Here is a 25,899-nt window from a genome sequence, read left to right on the forward strand (position 1 = left end):
TCATGAGAGTTCACTCAGTATCACAAGAACAGCATGGGGGAAACTGCCCCCATGATTAAATTATCTCCACCCAGTCCTGCCCTTGACACGTGGGGATTGTTACAATTCAAGGTGAGATTTCAGTGGGGACACAGAACCAAATCATATCATGGTCCAAAAGTGTGGTTGGTATAATTTTGGGTTTTTTGCATTTGCTGAGTGTTATTTTATGCCCAACTGTTTGGTCATCTTTAAAGTATGTGTCATGTGCACATGAGAAATATGTATATTCTGTTGTTTTGTGGTGGAGAATTTTGTAGATGTCTATTAGGTCCATTTCTTCAAGCTTTTGGTTAAGGTCCTGAAATATCTTTGTTAGCTTTCTGCCTCAGTGATCTGTCTAATACTCTCAGTGGAGTGTTAAAGTCTTCCATTATTATTTTGTGGTTATCTATGTCTCTTTGTAGGTCTCTAAAAACTTGCTTTATATATCTGGCTGCTTCTGTGCTGTGTGTGTATGTATTTAGGATAGTTAGGTCTTCTTTTGAATTGAGCCCTCTACCGTTATGTAATGCCCTTCTTTGTCTTTTTTATGTTTATTAAAGTCTGTTTTGTCTGAAATTAGAATAACAACCTCTGCTTTTTTCTGTTTGCTGTTTGCTTGGTAGATTTTTCTCCATCCCTTTTCTTTGAGCCTATGGCTGCCACTTCATGTGAGATGGATCTTTTGATGACAGCATATTTTTGGGTTTTGCTTCTTTATTCAACTTGCTACTCTGTGCCTTTTAATTGGGGCATTTACTCTATTTACATTCAAGGTTAGTATTGATACGTGTGGATTTGATCCTGTCATCAGGTTGTTAGCTCGTAATTACGCAGACTTGTTTGTGTGGTTGCTTTATAGTGTCACTAGTCTATGTACTTAAATGTGCTTTTGTAGTGGTTGGTAACAGTTTGTCCTTTTCATAACTACTACTTCCTTCAGGATCTCTTGAAAGGCAGGTCTGATAGTAATGAATTCCCTTAGCATTTGCTTTTCTGAAAAGGATTTTATTTCTCCTTCACTTAGAAAGCTTAGTTAGACAATATATGAAATTCTTGGCTGAAAATTCTTTTCTTTAAGAATGCTGAATGCCCCCAATCTCTTCTGCTTGTAGGGTTTCTGATGACAGGACTACTGTTAGTCTGATGGGGTTTCCTTTGTAGGTTAACTGACCTTTCTTTCTAGCTGCCTTTGACATTTCTTCATTATGACCTTTGAGAATCTTGTGTAGTATTTTGGAGGGGTTCTTTAAATTTTCTGAATTTGAATGTTGACCTCTCTAGCAAAGTTGGGGAAATTTTCACGGATGATATTCTGAAATATGTTTTCCAAGTTGCTTGGTTTCTATCCCCGTCTCTCAGGCACGCCAATGAGTCGTAGAGTGGGTCTCTTTCCAGAATCCCATCTTTCTCAGAGGTTTTATTTATTTTCCTTGTGTTTTTTTATTTTTATTTTTCTTTGACTGAGTTATTTTGGCGAGCCAGTCTTCAAGCTGTGACTTTTTTTCCTCAGCTCGATCAATCCTGTTGTTAATACTTGTGATTGCATTATGAAATTCTTCTACCATGTTTTTAAGCTCTATCAGATCAGTTTGTTCATATAATGTCCATTTTATCTATCAGTTCCTGTATTGTTTTCTTGTAAACCTTAGATTCCTTGAATTGGGTTTTGACTTTCCCCTGTATGTCAGTAATCTTCATTCCTATCTATATTCTGAACTTTATTTCTATCATTTCAGCCATCTCAGCCTGGTTAGGAACTGTTGCTGGGGAACTAGTGTTGTCATTTGGAGGTAAGAAGCCACTTTGGCTTTTTGAGCTGCCAGAGCTTTTGTGCTGGTTCTTTCTCATCTTTGTGGGCTAATGTTTCTTCAGTTTTTGAAGTTGATGACCTTTGGATTTCTTTTTCTTCTATCCTATTTGATGTCCTTGGGGGGTTGATTATGGCATAAGGTGGGTTCAGTTGACTGGTTTCATTTTTGAAGGATTTTAGGGGGCCAGGGCTCAGCTCATAACTCCTGAACTGTTCTAACTCTAGGGGGCCAGTGTGGGCCATGGCTTTATTCTGTGGCCCTTGGAGGTTAGGAACCTAACTCACTGGAGGGGCCTGAATTGTTTCCAGACAGCTGGCTAGAACTCTCTGATGGGTGGTGCCAGCCTCAGCTCTTCATAGGGCAGTGGCAGCAGGATTGGTCCTCATTTGTTATGTGCCAGCAGCAGTGGCAGTGCTGCAAGTTGCATGCTCATCAGCTATGGCTGAGTATTGATGGGCACAGATGTGCTGGCCTTTGTTGGGGCACTTGCAACAGCAGTGTTGGCAGGGCACCACTGTGTGGAGATGCACGGGGCCTCACCAGTGTCCATGTATGCATTTGCATGGGCAAAAATGTTAGCATAGGGATGTGGCACTGGCAGGCATGGGACTGTGTGTCCTGTGTTCATGCATTAACATAGATGGCAGCTGCTGCTGGGGTTGGGGGCAGATCAATTGGTCTACTTTTGTAGTTTTGCACCAGTGGCAATATTGGCATAGGGGTGGGGTGCAGGTGGATGGGGGGCTGACAATCTCCAGTTTCCATGCTAGCCAATGCTCCAACAGCAATGGCGGCACTGTTGGGGGAGTGTTGGACACTGGCAGCTGTGTCACAGCATGGTGCACACGCATCTGGCAGGGAAGGGAAGGCAAGGTCTACCCAAGCTTACTTGCCTCAGCAAACAATGTAGGGGGGTGGTTGTAGACAAGTGCATGCCAGCAAAGCAACTCAGGGGAGACTGTGGTAGGAGAAGGGCATAGGTGGACAGGTGCATGTCTGCAGGGACACTCTATTGGGGCACCCTACTGGAGCTGTTTACTGGTCAAGTACAGTCTGTTAGTGCAGGAGCTATGATGCATGCCACCAGGAGGCTACCACAACCTAGGCTTCTGAGGCTTCACTGCAATCAGGCCTAGCTGGGGTCACAGGAGAGGCCAGCAGACCAAAGGTGCTCTGGTCAGACTGGCCCAGCCTCAGGAGCAAGACCACCCTGCAATGTTCAGGTCCAACAGTTTTCTTAGGCCTTAAGTTTCCTAAGGGTGCAAGGCAGCCCTGGGGGATGGGTGTCCCTAGTAGTGCTCCACTCCAGATGCTGCCACACCAAACTCTCTGAGTTCCACAATGGCTAGAGTTCTGCCCGTACTACTTCTCTAAGCAGCACTCTCTGCCAGCTCAGTTGTCCATGGGGTTCATGTAGTCTCCTGCTGGCAGGATTCCAGGGGCCCCTGGCGAGAAATGGGTTGCTCCTTGCCTGCTCAACCCACCCCTTCTCCAGGAGTCACTGAGGGCTAGAAATAACTCCCTTTGCAGGGTTCCCTGCTTCCTGCCCCTTTGACCCAGTATCTGTGTCTTCCTTCTCTACATTTTCAATGGATCTTCCCTCTGAAGATCTGCTAGGAGTATGCCAGTCTTCTCAATGTCCCCATTTCTCATGGGGATGCTGTATATGTATAACAACAGTGTGTTTCCAACATACCATAAATTGTGTACTTCAGGTGCCTAATGAATGAAAAGACTTATAGGTGGGCCGAGGACATAATTATAATATACAACATTTTTCTACAGTAAAAACCATTCTGCATTCCAAAATAAACCTTTGGGACACATTCCGCATTTAAAATCAGTCTTGTAGCAGTTCAAATCATGATCCTATAATTGTTATAACTTCATTAGTACTGATCCATCACAACACAGACTATGGAGGCTATGTTAGTCTGTTGTTTGGAATGATATTTGCAAGGGAATTTCTTTGTGTTGTCATCGTAAAATGCAATCAAAAACAAAGCTAGATTTTCTTTTTTGTTGATTTGGGCAAGGTGTTCTGTGTCGTGATACTTTTAAGGATAAAGCCATTTGGAGTGAACCATGTATTGTACCAGATCATTGGAGAGTTTTTAAGTTTCAGCAGGTTAGAAAAAAAAATATTAGAGGACTGACCTGGCTTTTAAGAATTTTTTTTTAATTTTTCATTTTTATAGAGATGGGGTCTCACTGTGTTGCCCAGGCTGATCTGGAACTCCTGTCCTCAAGTGATCCTCCTGCCTCAGCCTCCCAAAGTTCTGGGATTACAAGCATGAGCCACAATATGGTTGGCCTGACCTGGCTTTATAGTTCTTAAAACACAAAATAATGTCAAATGTTTTTCAGTTGACTTGGGGATAGAGCTTGCTAATATAAAATAAAATAAGCTTAAATATTCATTGTTTAAATACCACTTACATGTTCACTTTTAGTTTTATGAATGAAGATATTTCAAGTATACCAAAGTATGAGCATTTTCTTTTTTTTTTTTTATTATTATACTTTAAGTTTTAGTGTACATGTGCACAATGTGCAGGTTAGTTACATATGTATACATGTGCCATGCTGGTGTGCTGCACCCATTAACTTGCCATTTAGCATTAGGTATATCTCCTAATGCTATCCCTCCCCCCTCCCCCCACCCCACAACTGTCCCCAGAGTGTGATGTTCCCCTTCCTGTGTCCATGTGTTCTCATTGTTCAATTCCCATCTATGAGTAAGAACATGTGGTGTTTGGTTTTTTGTCCTTGCGATAGTTTACTGAGAATGATGATTTCCAATTTCATCCATGTCCCTACAAAGGACATGAACTCATCATTTTTTATGGCTGCATAGTATTCCATGGTGTATATGTGCCACATTTTCTTAATCCAGTCTATCATTGTTGGACATTTGGGTTGGTTCAAAGTCTTTGCTATTGTGAATAGTGCCGCAATAAACATACGTGTGCATGTGTCTTTATAGCAGCATGATTTATAGTCCTTTGGGTATATACCCAGTAATGGGATGGCTGGGTCAAATGGTATTTCTAGTTCTAGATCCCTGAGGAATCACCACACTGACTTCCACAATGGTTGAACTAGTTTACAGTCCCACCAACAGTGTAAAAGTGTTCCTATTTCTCCACATCCTCTCCAGCACCTGTTGTTTCCTGACTTTTTAATGGTTGCCATTCTAACTGGTGTGAGATGGTATCTCATTGGGGTTTTGATCTGCATTTCTCTGATGGCCAGTGATGATGAGCATTTTTTCATGTGTCTTTTGACTGCATAAATGTCTTCTTTTGAGAAGTGTCTGTTCATATCCTTCGCCCACTTTTTGATGGGGTTGTTTGTTTTTTTCTTGTAAATTTGTTGGAGTTCATTGTAGATTCTGGATATTAGCCCTTTGTCAGGTAAGTAGGTTGAGAAAATTTTCTCCCATTTTGTAGGTTGCCTGTTCACTCTGATGGTAGTTCCTTTTGCTGTGCAGAGGCTCTTTAGTTTAATTAGATCCCATTTGTCAATTTTGGCTTTTGTTGCCATTGCTTTTGGTGTTTTAGACATGAAGTCCTTGCCCATGCCTATGTCCTGAATGGTAATGCCTAGGTTTCCTTCTAGGGTTTTTATGGTTTTAGGTCTAACGTTTAAGTCTTTAATCCATCTTGAATTGATTTTTGTATAAGGTGTAAGGAAGGGATCCAGTTTCAGCTTTCTCCATATGGCTAGCCAGTTTTCCCAGCACCATTTATTAAATAGGGAATCCTTTCCCCATTTCTTGTTTTTCTCAGGTTTGTCAAAGATCAGATAGTTGTACATATGCGGCATTATTTCTGAGGGCTCTGTTCTGTTCCATTGATCTATATCTCTGTCTTGATACCAGTACAATGCTGTTTTGGTTACTGTAGCCTTGTAGTATAGTTTGAAGTCAGGTAGTGTGATGCCTCCAGCTTTGTTCTTTTGGCTTAGGATTGACTTGGCGATGTGGGCTCTTTTTTGGTTCCATATGAACTTTAAAGTAGATTTTTCCAACTCTGTGAAGAAAGTCATTGGTAGCTTGTTAGGGATGGCATTGAATCTACAAATTACCTTGGGCAGTATGGCCGTTTTCACGATATTGATTCTTCCTACCCAAGAGCATGGAATGTTCTTCCATTTGTTTGTATCTTCTTCTATTTCACTGAGCAGTGGTTTATAGCTCTCCTTGAAGAGGTCCTTCACGTCCCTTGTAAGTTGGATTCCTAAGTATTTTATTCTCTTTGAAGCAATGGTGAATGGGAGTTCACTCATGATTTGGCTTTCTGTTTGTCAGTTATTGGTATATAAGAATGCTTGTGATTTTTGTACATTGATTTTATATCCTGAGACTTTGCTGAAGTTGCTTATCAGCTTAAGAAGATTTTGGGCTGAGACAATGGGGTTTTCTAGATATACAATCATGTCATCTGCAAATAGGGATAATTTGATTTCCTCTTTTCCTAATTGAATACCCATTATTTCCTTCTCCTGCCTAATTGCCCTGGCCAGAACTTCCAACACTATGTTGAATAGGAGTGGTGAGAGAGGGCATCCCTGTCTTGTGCCAGTTTTCAAAGGGAATGCTTCCAGTTTTTGCCCATTCAATATGATATTGGCTGTGAGTTTGTCATAGATAGCTCTTATTATTTTGAGATACGTCCCATCAATACCTAATTTATTGAGAGTTTTTAGCATGAAGGGTTGTTGAATTTTGTCAAAGGCCTTTTCTGCATCTATTGAGATAATCATGTGGTTTTTGTCTTTGGCTCTGTTTATATGCTGGATTACATTTATTGATTTGTGTATATTGAACCAGCCTTGCATCCCAGGGATGAAGCCCACTTGATCATGGTGGATAAGCTTTTTGATGTGCTGCTGGATTCTGTTTGCCAGTATTTTATTGAGGATTTTTGCATCAATGTTCATCAAGGATATTGGTCTAAAATTCTCTTTTTTTGTTGTGTCTCTGCCCGGCTTTGGTATCAGGATGATGCTGGCCTCATAAAATGAGTTAGGGAGGATTCCCTCTTTTTCTATTGATTAGAATAGTTTCAGAAGGAAAGGTACCAGTTCCTCCTTGTACCTCTGGTAGAATTCGGCTGTGAATCCATCTGGTCCTGGATTCTTTTTGGTTGGTAAGCTATTGATTATTGCCACAATTTCAGCTCCTGTTATTGGTCTATTCAGAGATTCAACTTCTTCCTGGTTTAGTCTTGGGAGAGTGTATGTGTCGAGGAATTTATCCGTTTCTTCTACATTTTCTAGTTTATTTGCGTAGAGGTGTTTGTAGTATTCTCTGATGGTAGTTTGTATTTCTGTGGGATCGGTGGTGATATCCCCTTTATCATTTTTTATTGTGTCTATTTGATTCTTCTCTCTTCTTTTCTTTATTAGTCTTGCTAGCGGTCTATCAATTTTGTTGATCCTTTCAAAAAACCAGCTCCTGGATTCATTCATTTTTGAAAGGTTTTCTTCATCTCTATTTCCTTCAGTTCTGCTCTGATTTTAGTTATTTCTTGCCTTCTGCTAGCTTTTGAATGTGTTTGCTCTTGCTTTTCTAGTTCTTTTAATTGTGATGTTAGGGTGTCAATTTTGGATCTTTCCTGTTTCTCTTGTGGGCATTTAGTGCTATAAATTTCCCTCTACACACTGCTTTGAATGTGTCCCAGAGATTCTGGTACGTTGTGTCTTTGTTCTCGTCGGTTTCAAAGTACATCTTTATTTCTGCCTTCATTTTGTTATGTACCCAGTAGTCATTCAGGAGCAGGTTGTTCAGTTTCCATGTAGTTGAGCGGTTTTGAGTGAGTTTCTTAATCCTGAGTTCTAGTTTGATTGCAGTGTGGTCTGAGAGACAGTTTGTTATAATTTCTGTTCTTTTACATTTGCTGAGGAGTACTTTACTTCAAAGTATGTGGTCAATTTTGGAATAGGTGTGGTGTGGTGCTGAAAAAAATGTATATTCTGTTGATTTGGGGTGGAGAGTTCTGTAGATGTGTATTAGGTCTGCTTGGTGCAGAGCTGAGTTCAAGTCCTGGATATCCTTGTCAACTTTCTGTCTCGTTGCTCTGTCTAATGTTGACAGTGGGGTGTTAAAGTCTCCCATTATTATTGTGTGGGAGTCTAAGTCTCTTTGTAGGTCACTCAGGACTTGCTTTATGAATCTGGGTGCTCATGTATTGGGTGCATATATATTTAGGATAGTTAGCTCTTCTTGTTGAATTGATCCCTTTACCATTGTGTAATGGCCTTCTTTGTCTCTTTTGATCTTTGTTGGTTTAAAGTCTGTTTTATCAGAGACTAGGATTGCAACCCCTGCCTTTGTTTGTTTTCCATTTGCTTGATAGATCTTCCTCCATCCTTTTATTTTGAGCCTATGTGTGTCTCTGCACATGAGATGGGTTTCCTGAATACAGCACACTGATGTGTCTTGACTCTTTATCCAATTTGCCAGTCTGTGTCTTTTAATTGGAGCATTTGGTCCATTTACATTTAAAGTTAATATTGTTATGTGTGAATTTGATCCTGTCATTATGATGTTAGCTGGTTATTTTGCTTGTTAGTCGATGCAGTCTCTTCCTCGTCTCGATGGTCTTTACATTTTAGCATGATTTTGCAGCAGCTGGTACCGGTTGTGCCTTTCCATGTTTAGTGCTTCCTTCAGGAGCTCTTTTAGGGCAGGCCTGGTGGTGACAAAATCTCTCAGCATTTGCTTGTCTGTAAAGTATTTTATTTCTCCTTCACTTTTGAAGCTTAGTTTGGCTGGATATGAAATTCTGGGTTGAAAATTCTTTTCTTTAAGAATGTTGAATATTGTCCCCCACTCTCTTCTGGCTTGTAGAGTTTCTGCTGAGAGATCAGCTGTTAGTCTGATGGGCTTCCCTTTGTGGGTAACCCGACCTTTCTCTGTGGCTGCCCTTAATATTTTTTCCTTCATTTCAACTTTGGTGAATCTGACAATTATGTGTCTTGGAGTTGCTCTTCTCGAGGAGTATCTTTGTGGTGTTCTCTGTATTTCCTGAATCTGAATGTTGGCCTGCCTTGTTAAATTGGGGAAGTTCTCCTGGATAATATCCTGCAGAGTGTTTTCCAACTTGGTTCCATTCTCTCTGTCATTTTCAGGTGCACCAATCAGATGCAGATTTGGTCTTTTCACATATTCCCATATTTCTTGGAGGCTTTGTTCATTTCTTTTTATTCTTTTTTCTCTAAACTTCACTTCTCGCTTCATTTCATTCATTTCATCTTCCATCACTGATACGCTTTCTTCCAGTTGGTCGCATCGGCTCCTGAGGCTTCTGCATTCTTCACGTAGTTCTCGAACCTTGGCTTTCAGCTCCATCAGCTCCTTTAAGCACTTCTCTGTATTGGTTATTCTAGTTATACATTCATCTAAAGTTTTTTCAAAGTTTTCAACTTCTTTGCCTTTGGTTTGAATTTCCTCCTGTAGCTCGGAGTGCTTTGATCATCTGAAGCCTTCTTCTCTCAACCCGTCAAAGTCATCCTCCATCCAGCTTTGTTCCGTTGCTGGTGAGGAACTGCGTTCCTTTGGAGGTGGAGTGGCGCTCTGCTTTTTAGAGTTTCCAGTTTTTCTGCTCTGTTTTTTCCCCATCTTTGTGGTTTTAACTACTTTTGGTCTTTGATAATGGTGATGTACAGATGGATTTTTGGTGTGGATGTCCTTTCTGTTTGCTAGTTTTCCTTCTAACAGACAGAACCTCAGCTGCAGGTCTGTTGGAGTTTGCTATAGGTCCACTCCAGACCCTGTTTGCCTGGGTATCAGCAGCGGCGTCTGCAGAACCACGGGTTTTCGTGATCTGCGAATGCTGCTGTCTGATCGTTCCTCTGGAAGTTTTGTCTCAGAGGAGTACCCGGCCGTGTGAGGTGTCAGTCTGCCCCTACTGGGGGGTGCCTCCCAGTTAGGCTGCTCGGGGGTCAGGGGTCAGGGACCCACTTGAGGAGGCAATCTGCCCGTTCTCAGATCTCCAGCTGTGTGCTGGGAAAACCACTGCTCTCCTCAAAGCTGTCAGACAGGGACATTTAAGTCTGCAGAGGTTACTGCTGTCTTTTTGTTTGTCTGTGCCCTGCCCCCAGAGGTGGAGCCTACAGAGGCAGGCAGGCCTCCTTGAGCTGTGGTGTGCTCCACCCAGTTCGAGCTTCCCGGCTGCTTTGTTTACCTAAGTGAGCCTGGGCAATGGCAGGCGCCCCTCCCCAGCCTCAGTGCTGCCTTGCAGTTTGATCTCAGACTGCTGTGCTAGCAATCAGCGAGACTCCGTGGGCGTAGGACCCTCCAAGCCAGGTGCGGGATATAATCTCCTGGTGCACCATTTCCTAAGCCCATCGGAAAAGCACAGATTGGGGTGGGAGTGGCCCGATTTTCCAGGTGCCATCTGTCACCCCTTTCCTTGACCAGGAAGGGGAATTCCCTGACCCCTTGTGCTTCCTGAGTGAGGCAATGCCTCGCCCTGCTTCGACTGGCGCACGGTGCGCTGCACCCACTGTCCGGCACCCACTGTCTGGCACTCCCTAGTGAGATGAACCCGGTACCTCAGATGGAAATGCAGAAATCACCCGTCTTCTGCATCACTCACGCTGGGAGCTGTAGACTGGAGCTGTTCCTATTTGGCCATCTTGGCTCCTCCCCCCTGGTTTTTTGTTCTTGCGATAGTTTACTGAGAATGATGATTTCCAATTTCACCCATGTCCCTACAAAGGACTTGAATTCATCATTTTTTATGGCTGCATAGTATTCCATGGTGTATATGTGCCACATTTTCTTAATCCAGTCTATCATTTTTGGACATTTGGGTTGGTTCCAAGTCTTTGCCAAATCAACAGAATATACATTTTTTTCAGCACCACACCACACCTATTCCAAAATTGACCACGTAGTTGGAAGTAAAGCTCTCCCTAGCAAATGTAAAAGAACAGAAATTATTACAAACTATCTCTCAGACCACAGTGCAATCAAACTAGAACTCAGGATTAAGAAACTCACTCAAAACCGCTCAACTACATGGAAACTGAACAACCTGCTCCTGAATGACTACTGGGTACATAACAAAATGAAGGCAGAAATAAAGATGTTCTTTGAAACCAACGAGAACCAAGACACAACATACCAGAATCTCTGGGACACATTCAAAGCAGTGTGTAGAGGGAAATTTATAGCACTAAATGCCCACAAGAGAAAGCAGGAAAGATCCAAAATTGACACCCTAACATCACAATTAAAAGAACTAGAAAAGCAAGAGCAAACACATTCAAAAGCTAGCAGAAGGCAAGAAAGAACTAAAATCAGAGCAGAACTGAAGGAAATAGAGACACAAAAAACCCTTCAAAAGTATGAGCGTTTTCTTTTGCTTTTTTATTAATGTGGATGCATTCTTAAATTGGACTTACCAAGAACAAAAACAATTGTGATATTTTTATCATTACATTTTAAAATTTTTATACTGAAACTTTGGAGTAAAGTTAGAGAGGCAATAAACCAAGACTCTAAGAAGAAAAAATTTTGCCTGCTAAATTATCTAGATATTTTGGACAACAGTGGCTTTTCTTCAGTTTAATAATCTTAGTAAATGTTTTATGTAGCAGCCTTATACCTATGAGGTTTATTAACCTTCAATAATTTTAAACTCATTCATGACTATCCTAATAGATTGCTTTTCCCTTTTAAATTTAGAGTGGTATATCTCTGTTTTTTAAAAAAAATGGATTGAATTTAGGTTAGATTATTATGTCCCTTTTTCCCATATATATTTTTCCTTTCATTAGGCTGAATTTGGTGTGACTTCCTGCTTTGTATGAAGAACATCTAATTTGTAAGAGTTAGGTAATCAAAGAAACTGATAGGATATACCCTATTATTAGACTGTATTAGCCATCTTGGTACATTATTAAAAATTTTGATACACGAGATTGTTTTCAACTTTGGGCTCATCGTTCATATTTTCAGATAATAAAATTTCAGGTACCTACTATGATGCCTGGCATATACTGAGAACTCATTTTCTCTTCTCAATGGGAGGAAATATCATAACTATAGGAACAACTCTAACATTTAGTTTGAGACAAAGGCTAACAATGAAAAATGAAACTCAATAATAATATCCCATCTGTACAATAGTAGGGGAAAGGAAATAATAAAAAAGCTATTTTCAATAGAGCTAGAGAATATTATAAACCATTTACATTTATCTCTGTCATTTTCTCTGAAATAGCAATTATTCTCTCTAGTTTTAAATCTTCTAATGATCTGCAAATGTTTAATATATTTTGTCTTTCTTATTATTCCATTTCTTATACAAAATATGCAATACCACAAAGATTTTGAAGAAACAGCACAAATATTAAAGCGTGATTAAAAAGATTGTCTATACTCTCTAAGATTATGAATAAAATATGGAAGGGATAGAAGTTGTCATATAAGTAAAAATTTTCAGCTATGGAAAAACTAACAAACCAGGGCATCTTCAATGAGTTTTATGGCTTTTGTATGTGTATTCCTATTTAAAATAGGCAAATTGGGAATTATTAGGGGAAGGAGAATTTTACTGCCTCATAATTTATAGACTGTCTGGTCTAGATGAAATGCATGCAGTGATTTTGTGTAGTACTCTGGCCACCTGGAAATGAGATGGGTCTCTAGATCATCAGAAATCAAAGACACAATTTCTACCTAAAAAGGGAATGGAGGCTGTTCTGGCAGGCTAGATTAGATATGTCTGTCACCTGTTTTGTGTCTGTGGCTCTTAGCTGAATCAATCAACTTTCTTGTGATTTATTTCTTCATTTTTGAGGTGAGCCAAGCAGAAACTATTTTTGAAAAAGGAACTTAACAACACAGCCCTATAATACTTTCCTGTCTATTCCTCAACTTATCCACCATCCAATAAATTAACATAAGGTACATTTGCAGTTACTCATTAAAATATCTTAAAGCATATGGGTAGATTTCCTTCTCTTTTAATTCCTCACAGACTGCTTTGCTTAGCTACTTTCCTACTTATTTGATGAAGATAAGGTCTGAAGTCAGTTGTCTACTGATGATGTAAGATTCCTGAATAATTGCACAACTAGAAAACAATATCAAAAAGAGATTATTCATAGTTTTATTTCTTATGGAATATGGCTAATTTTTAAACTATAAGTAAATAGTAAAATAATTTGGTTGTCTTGTTACCAAAAGAAATCCCAAATTATAAGATGCACTTAGTAAATATTTTATAGGAAAGCATAAAATTTAGACCTAGAGGAGATGTTATTTGGTCCTACACCCATTGTTATGGACTGAATGTTTGTCCAAAACTCATATATTGAAATCTTAACCCCCACTGTTGCAGGAAGTCAGGGACCCCAAATGGAGGGACTGGCTGAAGCCATGGCAGAAGAATGTGGATTGTGAAGATTTCATGGACATTTATTAGTTCCCCAAATTAATACTTTTATAATTTCTTGCCTGTCTTTACTGCAATCTCTAAACATAAATTGTGACAATTTCATGGACACTTATCACTTCCCCAGTCAATACCCTTGTGATTTCCTATGCCTGTCTTTACTTTAATCTCTTAATCCTGTCAGCTGAGGAGGATGTATTTCGCCTCAGGACCCTGTGATAATTGCATTAACTGCACAAATTGTAGAGCATGTGTGTTTGAACAATATGAAATCTGGGCACCTTGAAAAAAGAGCAGGATAACAGCAATGTTTAGGAAACAAGAGAGATAACCTTAAACTCTGACCACTGGTGAGCCAGGCAGAACAGAGCCATATTTCTCTTCTTTCAAAAGCAAATGGAAGAAATATCACTGAATTCTTTTTCTCAGCAAGGAACATCCCTGGGAAAGAGAATATGTGCCTGGGGGTATAGGTCTATAGATGGCCCCCCGGGTGTGGCTATCTTTTATGGTCTGTAGACTGTAGGGGTGAAATAGACCTCAGTCTCCCATAGTGCTCCCAGGCTTGTTAGGGAGAGGAAATGCCCACCTAATAAATTTTGGTTAGAACGGTTGCTCTCAAAACCCTGTCTCCTGATAAGATGTTATCAATGACAATGGTGCCCAAAACTTCATTAGCAATTTTAATTTCGCGCCTGTCCTGTGGTCCTGTGATCTCACCCTGCCTCCATTTGCCTTGTGATATTCTATTACCTTGTGAAGTACTTGATGTCTGTGACCCACACCTATTCACACACTCCCTCCCCTTTTGAAAATCCCTAATAAAAACTTTCTGGTTTTTGCGGCTTGTGGGGCATCACGGAACCTACCAACATGTGATGTCTCCCCCGGATGCCCAGCTTTAAAATTTCTCTCTTTTGTACTCTGTCCCTTTATTTCTCAAGCCGGCCGACACATAGGGAAAATAGAAAAGAACCTGCGTGACTATCAGGGCAGGTTCCCCAATACCCATGGTGATTATATTAGGAGGTGAGACTATTTGGGAGGTAATTAAATTATGAGGGTGAGACCCTCATGAATGGGATTGGTACTCTTGTAAAAAGAAACATTATTTTCCTCTTGGCCATGTGTGGATATAATGAGAAGATGGCCATTTGCAAGCCAGGAAGAGTGCCCTTACCAGGCACCAGATCTGTTGGTTTAATCTTGGACTTTCTGACTCCAAAAATGTGAGAAATAAAGATTAGTTGTTGAAGCCACCTAATCTATGGTATTCTGTTACAGCAGCTTTAAGTAACTAAGCCGCTCTCCTTTTATAGATGAGAAAAAATGAGAACAAGAAATGATTTGTGCAAGACCACTTAATGAATAAGTGTCGGGGTGGTAACTAAAACTTGGTTTTCTGATTGAAAACCTAGTGTTCTTTCTACTACAGCATTTGTGATTTATTTATTTAGCATACATTTCATGGCCTTGTATGTTAAAAAGACATTGCTTTAGATGTGGAAGAAGATATAAGAGGGTAAAAGATATAAAATGAATAGGAAACACTCTCTCCTGGGGAGCTTATAACATAATAGAAAATATAAAACAGGTCCACAAATTACAGTTTGGCCTGTTATAATGTGCAAAGTACTAAAGAGAAATGAGCAAGATGTGGAAGTTCAGAGCAGAGAGAAGACTTCTGGCTCAAAGATCATAGGAAGGGCAACTACAGAATAATTTTAAGCTGAAGGTCAGATAGAAACTCCATGGATAGTAGCAAAGGGAAGGCATTCTTATCCATAAAGTTTAATTAGTTGCAAACAACAAAGGGAAAGTTGGAGAAGCTGCCCAGAAAAATACAAGAACAGGATAATTCTGCATGTCCAAGAGAGAGAAATTATGGGTAATTTCTTCAGAGTATCACTTTCAAGATGAAGATAGTTGCATTCACGTTCTTTGGGCACTCTGCTTCTATAGCCATTTCCTGGAAGAAACATTTTGATTGACTAAGTAAGGGCAGAGTAGCTCAGCCCAAAGACCCACTACATGTACTGAATGATATAGCTACTCAATAAAAAAAAAGAAAAAGAAAGAAAGAAGAGAGAAAAAAAGAAAGAAAGAAAGAAAGATCTTCTACCAAAAGAACTTGGTACAAGATAAAGAGCAAAGTTAAATGCAAAAAGTAAAGCACAAACTAAAATTAAATATTCACCACAGTATTTTGTTGAGTGTGATTGGAAAACAAACAAAGATAAATAAAATGATTAGAACATTAGAGTAGCTTGCTTTGACTGAAGCACAGGATGAATAGATGACATCAAAATGAGCCAAACCCTGGTGGTCATCCCCACCTTTCCCCTCTCTACTTAACCCCTACTATCCCAATTAGTGAACTGCTTTCTCCAGTTTACACTAATAAAAGTTTATAAGGTACACTTTCATTCCAGAAGCAGTTGACTCAAGGGGAGGGGAAGGTTGAGCTGATGGTCATGTCTGAGTGAGGGATGACACTACTTTACTAGATGGGACTACTAGCAACCAGACCCTTGGCACAAACATTATAGACCCTAGCATGTTTCTCCCTCAAATTTTGAAAGAGTGGCATTTGCTACAATGCTGGAGCTAACAAATTGCCTTAAGGAATATACCAAGGAGATTATGTCCCTCCAATCCAAGCAGCATCTTCTTCCTTTGTTTCCTTAGTCTATGTATTCAAGTAATAGAAATGACAAAGCAGTCAATTTCTACTGAGGGCATTCCTGAAAATGATGGAAACCTTAGAAATGCAGACCAGTTTTGAATGTTGGGACTTGGTGTTTTCTCCTCAAATAGACCATAGGTGTTGCTCCCCAGTGCTTCCCTCACTCCCCACCCCACCACTGTTCTAAACCCAGTACCACACTCTTTGTGTGAGCTTCACTTACCTCGTTTGCAATAGGAAGAGTTTGAACTGAGCTCTATTCCAAACATTCTTCTTAAGTTATATTCTGATGTTAAGTTCAAAAGCTTGATTGGGGTCATGTTGAGAAAAAACTTGACTGCTTTGTACTAAGAAGTTTGGTCTTCAGACTATAGGGGATGAAAATTAGGTACATGTTTTTCGGAATTGTAAGTTTCAAATCCTTTCCAGCTCTCTCATTTACTAAAAGTGTCACTTCAGAAGGCATTTAATACTTGTCTACAGTCATATTTTTAAAAATACAGGAAATAAAAATTTTTTCACGTAACTAAATAAAATAAGTCAATAGTTATTCAAATATAATAGCAAGTAAGAGCCACTGATTTTTTTGAAGGAAAAAGTACAAATGGCTAAAGCATGCAGCGAGACATTAATGTTGCCAGTGCTCTTCTCAACAAAATGATTGATGTGTGCATCCTATGAACTACCAAATCTAGGAATCATTAACACATGATAGAGCAGAAACTCCACAAACAATAAAAGTAAAATAAAACATTTATAACTATGGAAAATAAGATAGCAAATTATTTATTTTAACAATAGATAACATTTATTGTACAATTTTTAGAACTCCGTATTTTTTAGCTTGCTTTAAAAGGCTAACTTTTAAACCTCAAATCAGATCAGTTTGAGACTCAAACTCTACTTTTTGAGGACATCATTGCCCAATGTCTGTTGTTTAATTCCTCTCTAATTGAAATTTCTAATTGAGGATAAATATGCCTTTATACCTATGTATGTGTATGTGTATACATTATATATACATATATGTATCACACATACATATAACACATGTATATACACACATACTGTACATATACATATATGTGTTATACACACATACTGTGCATATACACACATGTATTATACACATTTATATATGTGTATATATGTGTATATATACATACACAAATTATATGTGTATATATACATATGCATATAACAGATATGTGTGTATATATATGTGTGTTTTAGGATCATGTACAGTTGTTCAACTATATTAGTTTTAAAAGAATGCTCAACCAAAATAGTTTTTTTAATGAGTGTTTACTTTTTCTCATATAACAAGAAATCTTAAGATATGTAGTTACTGACATTGTTTTTAGCTGTTTAGTAAAGCCATTAGGAATGCAGGCTGTTTCTAACCTCTACTCCAGTGTCCTGAGCATGGTGAATTTTTCCTTGTGCTTGTCACTGCACTTCATGGTCAGAATATGGCTGCTACATCTCAGATATTATGTCCATTTCCTTCTGGGCTAAGTGTCAATGGCCAGAACATAGCTGCTAAAAGCTACAAGGGCAGTTAGGAAAGTGGAGAATGATTGAATGACTTTCCAGACCACTGTGATCCATGTCCTGAGGCTCAGCAGGTTTCTGCCCAAAACTAAATCAGAGCTCTTTTAAAAGGAAAGAATAATGGAAGGAATATTGGCTAGGCAACTAGCAGAATTTGCTGTAAGAATACTGGATTAATAAAATTGCCTGACTTGAAAGATGATAAACTGTAGAGGATAACAAAGCATTTGGGAAATAGGAGGAAAGAGAAATCCTTCCAAAACAAAGGGGATTGTATGTGAAATTTTGTTATAATTTATGACAACTCATTTAATTAGTGAAGGAAATTTTATATTGATTCTTAAAAGTTTCGACAGGTCCTTCTATGAAAAAAAGGATACAGTCATTGAAATGAATAAATAGACTTTTTTGTTGTTTTCTGAGGTAGATAACTTTCAAGAAATGTAATTCAGTATATCTGTAGTAAAGAAAAAAAAGGTTTAAACTGATAATATATTCTTAAGGATAAGAATCATCCTGAATTACAAAATGTGAATTTATCCACATTAAATTAGGTGAGTGATTCTGGCTTACCTTAATAAGGAGACTACATCTGTTGTTCTATAGTTGGCATTTTCTTAGGATGCCAGAAAGGATCTCATCACTTGGTATGTCACACATATTAGATTGAAAGAAAAGGAGAAGGAAGAGGGGGTGCAGTTGCCAAAGGACCTGTAGCCTTAGAATCCGGCAGAAATGACAGCTGAGAGCAGTCACAGGCATGATGCTTACTCAGTAGGTGTGATAAATTAGCAAGGGTAAGCAAGTATTGCTGACTGGAAAAAAAGAAGAAGAAAAAGAGAATTTCAGGATTTCTAAACTATTAGCTACTTCAGTGTGGTGCCAGCAAGTCCAAGACATATGGAAACACAGGGCATATGGAGATGTAAATAATAGGTAATTGTTGCAATTGTGTAATGGCAGTTTCAAATGACTTTTATTTCTGACTGCTCTGCTTCTTTGGCTGAGAAAATGGATTTGAATTTGGAAAATTATATGTTCAGCCATTCCGGATGTAATATTTATGTACACCCAACAAAAAATATTTTCCTTTTATGTCATTTGATTTCCACTATCATATTATATTGGGTGGAAAAATAGATTAAGAGACCATTTGCTCAAATATGAAAGAAACATCATCTGGAGGGTAAGAATTTTGACAGTTAATTCAGTTGAAAATGATATGTTGCAGTTAAAAATGGCATCTTATTGAGACTATACCTGCAGATTAGGAGGCAACTGAAATGATGGATTTTGAAAACTTCAGAAATGTTACAATATGTAAGTCTATTAGCTACAGTTTATGTCAAAGCTGTTTGTTTTGCACATGTGCACACCTACATAATGCTAGCTTGTGTGATCATGTTAGTGCAAATAGATTTATGAATTCTAATTCTGAGATTCAGAAGGATTTGAAGGAATATAATTTTATGATTATTGCAGATTTCCAGTTTCTTCTATCTTTAATTGTTTGTCTTGGCTCAATTGCCCTGGTGTATTTGACTGAAATAATAAGAGTTTCAAGAATTCTTACTTATATTTTTACTGGTATTTTGATTTATAATTAATTCTTTCCAGTATGGAAATAGGAAAGGTTTTAAGATAAATCTTTATAAGTTAACAAGTTATCTTTAAATATCAAATAAGTATTTGATAGATCTACATTATTGGTTTTTTAGCTAGATCCCAGTTTATTTTTTATTAGATTATAAGGTCAAAGAGGCGCACAATTGTTTGTGTTAAAAAAAGGAAAAAAAAAACCTACATTCTTTCAAACCTTGTCTCTTGTTAAACACATTTGTACATATACTACAAAATAAAGAAATTACTTTTATTTATTGCATAAAAGGAGTAAAATCATTAATATTTGTGTAGGTTTTTCTTCTTTAACTTTTTATACCATCCTACTTAACTAAATCTAGAGCAACTTTCAATAACTTAAAAATCTTTTCAGACTTCTAAGACATTATGCTAAGTAAAATAAGCCAGTCACAAAAGGGCAAATATTATATATTCTACTTATATGAGGTACCTAGAGTAGTCAAATTTATAGACATAAAAGTGGTTTCCAGGATTTGGGGTAGGATGGAATGGGAAGAAATGAATAAATGAGTAAATAGTCTTTTTAGCCATGCAATGATATGTACTATAATATTTCAGTATGATTCAAGAGTAACATATCTTTTACCATGATATAGGCTTCATTCTAAATGAGAGATAAATTTAGGAATACATGCAAAGCATTGAACATAGACTTGGCAGGCAATTATTGTCTCAGTAAGTGTTATCTCTATTATCATTGTGGCAGTAAATGTTTGAGAAGATCAAAAGAACACTTTGAAATAATGCATCTTTTTAATAGGTTCCTGAGTATATTGATGACAGAATCAAATTACATGCTTAAAATATTTTCCAACATCCCTTACCAAGAAAGTTTTTTATTTTAGGAGGAATTGTTGATAAAGACCTTCGTCACTACCTCAACTTACGATTTCAAAAGGGTTCTGTGGACCATGAGCTTCAGCAAATCATTCGTGACAACCTCTACCTCCGCACGGTGCCATGTGAGTACAATGGGCAGTATTAATATTTTTATGTTAAGAGATAAATGTTTAGCTATATATTCATTGATTAAAAGAAAGTGAAATTGCACTTATTTTTTATAGTGGGCTTTTGGAACAGAAAACTTATTTCAGATGTGGCAATTTTAAGTGCAAATGCTTATAACTTCAGTAGTATGGTTTATGACGAAGTTGTAGCCAGAAGAGACTTGTGATTTTCAAGCTATAAAATCTAACTTACAATTCTGAAGTTAGTATTGAGAGATATTGATTCTAGTCCAGACTGTTGGTGATTCCGAATGAATTATGATGGAGATAGAACTCCACATTGGGAGACAGAAGAATGCAAATTTAATTTACTAGTTGAAACAGCTATTCTGTGAGTAGAATCTTCACAGTAATTCCCAACCTTATCTCTTGTTTGCAACAGGAGAGTCTCACAAGTAAAAAGAAAAGTGCGCATTGGAAAGTAAAGCTAAGTGTTCTGCAAGTCTTAGAAAGCAATGATGCTTAGAAAGCATGTTGGGGTAAATTTCTTATATGTAACCTATAGATATCCATAAACAATCGTTTCTGGTTATCCTTCCAAAGAGAGGAATTGGTAAAATAATACAATTTTTAGTGCCTGTTACAGGTCACCTGAAAATCCTCCATTAACTTTAAGACAAATCAAGGATTTTTAAACTCAGGTTCTAGATCTTAGATTGATATCAAAAATCCATTTTCTTCAAGGCAGATTCCATGCACTTCAGACACTTTCCACTCTCTAGAAATTCTGGGCTATGGATGTTGTGTGTTTCCTTTTTTTAGTTCCGTTCTAAATAAATTCAAAGCTATGGGTCCTGAAAGGATGACATTAAACAAAGAAAAAGTTGGCTGGTATAAGTGAAACAAATAAGCAAAACAAAAAAAAATTATTATCTAGGGTTGAACCACCAGAGCTATGTAACTATAATTATCTGGAATAGATACTGGATAATTATACTGAAATAATGAAAACACAGAGATGTCAAGATGGAAAGTTGATCACCCAGCCCTATTGACCTACCCACCTTTTAGGAGAGGTGGACTTTTGCCATTGTTAGCACTAAATATTCATCAAAACGACAATGCCAGGACACCATTATCAAATCTTCCTAAATGAGAATACTTGATGATTGGCATTTTGTCAGTCAAAATGATGCTTCTGTCAGTGTGTGTTAGTTAAGTGAATAGGATTTTGGACCCTTGCTTTAACTCTGGAATTTGAGAAAAGTGCATTCTTAAACTTGTAAGTTTGACATTAAAGTGATGGACAGAGGAAGATGGATTAAAGTAAGTGACTGAACTATTTATAAGGTAACGGGTGGATGCATTTTCAAAGCTGTGATGTTGTCAGTGCAGCAGTGTGAATTTATCTTTTGTGACATGAAAGAAAGGAGATCTGAAATACTGAATAAAGAATCCAGGCTGTTTATTATGTTTAAAAGCTGAGAAAAATAGATAAGAAGCTGACGTTCAGGAATAGATGTAGTCCTTGCTAAGGCGATGACATAAATAAGAAAGTCTTAATTAAATATGAAGATAATAGGAGTAAATTTTGCGTTAATTAATTAACTTCTTAAATAAAGCATCTCCTTTTAGAGTACCAAAGAAGACTATGAAGAAAAAGTAAATATAAGGGTAAAATAGCTAGACTTATATGAGTAAACATAAAGAGCTTCAAGATGTAATTTCAGTACAAAGTCATAAATTTAATTAGAAATCCTTGGATAGCTCCTATAAAGGAGATGATTAGAAACTCAGTTTGAATATCATGATGAAACAATTATCCTTTGAATTTTCAGCCATCTCTCCTAGTAGCCAATTCCAATAACATTATTGACTAATGATGTTTTTAACTTGGCAAAAAAGTGAACAAAAATACAGAGATTCTAACATATTATAAAAATTGCTTTATACTTATTAATTGACCTGGATGATCCACCATCTTGACTCAGTATATCTTTTTTTTTTTTTTTTTTTTTTTTTTTTGAGATGGAGTTTTGCTCTTGTTACCCAGGCTGGAGTGCAATGGTGCGATCTCGGCTCACTGCAACCTCTGCCTCCCAGGTTCGAGCAATTCTCCTGCCTCAGCCTCCTGAGTAGCTGGGATTACAGGCATGTGCCACCATGCCCAGCTAATTTTGTATTTTTAGTAGAGACGGGGTTTATCCATGTTGGTCAGGCTGGTCTCAAGCTCCCGACCTCAGGTGATCCACCTGCCTTGGCCTCCAGAAGTGCTGGGATTACAGGCGTGAGCCACCACGCCCGGCCCAACTCAGTATACCTTTAAAAAATTTTTTTCTTCCTGTATCTTTTCTGAATTTCTAATTGATACATAATAATTTACATATTTATGGGGTACATATTTATTTTGTTACATGCATAGAATGTGTAATGATCAAGTCAAAGTATTTGAGGTATCCATCACTTTGAATATTTATCATTTCTATGTGTTGGGAACAATTCTATTTATTTCACTTAGCTTCTTTGAAATATACAATACATTGTTGTCAATTATAGTCAGTCTACTCTTCTGTCAAACAATAGAACTTCTATCTTTTATCTAACTGTATATTTGTACCCATTAATCTGCCTCTCTTCATTCCCCATTCCTCACTCTCTCAACCCTCTGTTATCTATCATTCTTCTCTCTCCATGGAATCAACTTTTTTAGCTCCAACATGTGAGTAATAACATGTTATTTTTGTCTTTCTGGTCCTGGCTTGTTTCATTTAACATAGTGGTCTCCACTTCTGTCCATGTTGCTGCAAATGACAGGATTTTATTTTTTTTATGGTTGAAGAGTATTCCATCGTCTATATATACCACATTTTGTGTATCCATTTGTCCCTTGATGGACACTTCAGTTGAGTCCTTGTCTTTGCTGTTGTAAATAGTGCTGCAATCAACATGTAAGTACAGGAATCTCTTTGATATGCTGATCTCCTATATTTATTCCTTTGAAACAATACCCGGTAGTGGGATTACTGAACCATATGGTAATTCTATTTCAGTTTTTTGAGAAATCTTCTTATGTTTTCCCTAGTGGCTGCGCTAATTTACATTCCTACCAACAGTGTGTAAGAGTGCCCTTTTCCCTGCATCCTCACCAGCATTTGTTACTTTTGCTCTTTTTAATAATAGACATTCTAACTGGAGTAAGATGATATCTCATTGTGGTTTTGATTTGCACTTCTTTGGGGATTAGGGGTGTTGAACATTTTTTCATATACCTTTTGGCCATTTGCATGTCTTCTTTTGAGAAATGTCTGTTCATGTCATTTGCCCACTTTTTAATGGGATTGTTTGATTTCTTAATTGGGTTGTTTGTTCACTCAGTATATCCTTTAATGAAGTTTTCAAATACATTCAGAAAGGGTGCAGTAGAAGTGTGTCCATGATGTGAAAAATCCTGCCATTGTTAGAAACTTAAATAAGTATCCAGCATATCTGTTGGTATTGAGTATGGAATCACATTTGTTACACATTTGGGTCAAAAAAATTCTCATTGGTTTTCATGAACCCAGCAGCGTAGAAGGAAAACAGACTACTGAAGACTATATCATTGCTCTTATGTATGCATGCATTAATGATACATTCACTTCTTGTTTAATCTAGCATTGGCATCAGGAATAGGTCCTTGATAACTCCATTGAAACAAAATTGTAGTGACTTATAACTGTATGAGGGTAAATAAATTTTTTTCACAAAACAAGACCTAACTGAGTAATTCTGCTTACAACCACTACATTACTCTACCACCAACTACATCTGGAAGGAAAGGAGGCACATCTTGGAGGTGGAATTTATCGGTGCCTAGTAAGAGAGAGTTCTAGAGCTAGGGCTCCAAAGACCTCCTCCCGACCACCTGCCACACACACACATATACATATACTCAGTCAATGTAGTTGTGGACAAGTTGGTTCTTGCACTCCCTTGGTAGGAAGCCTGTTTCCAGCTGCTGGCTGATTTCTGAGCTAAGTAGGGGAGGAAGGTGGTTAGTTTAGGTCTCCACTGACCCTTAACTACAAATAATACAAAAAGCCCATCAATCTGTCCCATGCCCCATAAACAAGGCCTGACTGTATTTAGCCTTGTATTTTGTCTCCCTAGAACCTTATCTCAGAGCCCGCCTAATTCTAAAAAAAAAAAAAAAAAAAAAAAAAAAAAAAAAAAAACAAGACAAAAAAACAAGTAAACACACACACACACACACTTTTCAATAAAAGCCACATCCCTTAGAACAGAAGCAGATGGTCACAGAAATAGAATTGTTGGGCATATATTGAGTTTTGTAACGAAACTACTATATATTGAGTTCTGTAACAAAACTTACATCTTAAGAAGACAATTGTGCAGTTTCTCAACGGATATGTTTGGAGATTTTTTTTTCTCATTGAAGCCTGTAAATGTTGAGTTTATTTTACAGTTTTGGGGGAATTTTCAAGTTCTAATTTTATCTCCCAGATATACTTTTCATAATTATTTCACTATCCCACTATCCTACTATTCTTTGGTAGCTGACTGATAATAAACTTATTTTGTAGCTACTAAAAAAGAATTGTTGGGCACATAGTGAGTGAGAGCATGAGTATGCATGCACGTGTATGCTCATGTATGTGCATATACACAGGCTGAGATTGATTTTTCATTATTTCCACAGTAAGTTCCTAAGGAAAAGAGCCCTAGGAACTTGAGCCCAGAAGTTTGAGACCAGCCTGGGAAACCCCATCTCTACAAGACCCCTTAACAAAACCCTATCTCTACAAAAAAAAAAATTAAAAATTCACCGGGCATGGAGGCATGCACCTGTAGTAGTCCCAGCTACTTGTGAGGATCACTTGAGCTCGGAAAGTCGAGGCTGCAGTGAGCCATAATTGCACCACTGCATGTCAGCCTGGGTGACAGAGTGAGAGTCTGTCTCAAAAAAAAAAAAAGATGATGAAGAAGAAAGAAGCCTGTGAATGAATCTTTCTACTATTAGATTTCAGGCTATATAAGATTTTTAGATTTGTATGTAATTGAACTTCAGGAGAAGGGAGAAAATGACAATGAGACAAAACTGTTGTCGTCTAGAATGTGATAAAGACTAGCCATGAAAAACATATATAGATAAAAGAAAGAGTTTAGAACATCCATCATATGGGATTTCAATTACCCTGGTAGTATACAAAAGGCAATTCCAGAAGCAATAAGTTAGCAGCATTTATTTAGAGATGATTAGACAGGATTGTTTCATCACAGCATGTTAAATGTGCAAAGTTGAGGCAGCATGCATTGTCTCTTGGGTAATATGGATTCAAAAGTATATGAGAGAAATTAATGGAATTAATATGGAAGAATATTGGATTAATTTGCAAATGTTTAAAGAGCAAAAATGGAGTTTATTTTGGTTTTAATATGCTGCTGAGCATAATGATTGCATATATCTGACTCTTGAGTCTAATCAACCACAGTTAAACTGACATGCTTCTTAAATATGAGGAAAAAATAATCATGGCTTTTTATTGGTAAAGTTTTAGTCCTTTCTAGCTTAGATATTTATTAGAGACACAAATTAATTTTTGAAGCAAGTGTAAGAACAAAAATAAATTTTAGATACTATTTCCCATTATACCAAAGAATGTGGAGAAGGACTTCGATGACCAATTTTAAAAGTTTCAAAATGAAAAGGAAAGTGGTTAAAATTAAACTTCTCTCCCAAGACTGTTCTTTGTCATTTGGTGAGACAGTTTTATTGGGAAACATTTAAAATTTATTTGAAGCCAGAACAAATACCAGTGTAT

General features: G+C 37.7%; 1 protein-coding gene across 4 annotated transcripts in view; it reads left to right on the forward strand.

The window, feature by feature from the left end:
* MAGI2 (membrane associated guanylate kinase, WW and PDZ domain containing 2) overlaps window positions 1-25,899 on the forward strand; it is a 1,485,052-nt gene that overhangs the window by 445,623 nt on the left and 1,013,530 nt on the right. For all 4 annotated transcript variants that reach the window (XM_054494395.2, XM_054494398.2, XM_054494397.2 and 1 more), the window contains exon 2: window positions 19,976-20,092. In XM_054494395.2, coding sequence (XP_054350370.1) covers window positions 19,976-20,092 — 117 coding nt within the window. The remainder of the gene's footprint in view (window positions 1-19,975; window positions 20,093-25,899) is intronic.

This window comes from Pongo pygmaeus, chromosome 6 (genome assembly GCF_028885625.2).
Source record: "Pongo pygmaeus isolate AG05252 chromosome 6, NHGRI_mPonPyg2-v2.0_pri, whole genome shotgun sequence".
Lineage (NCBI taxonomy): Eukaryota > Metazoa > Chordata > Mammalia > Primates > Hominidae > Pongo > Pongo pygmaeus.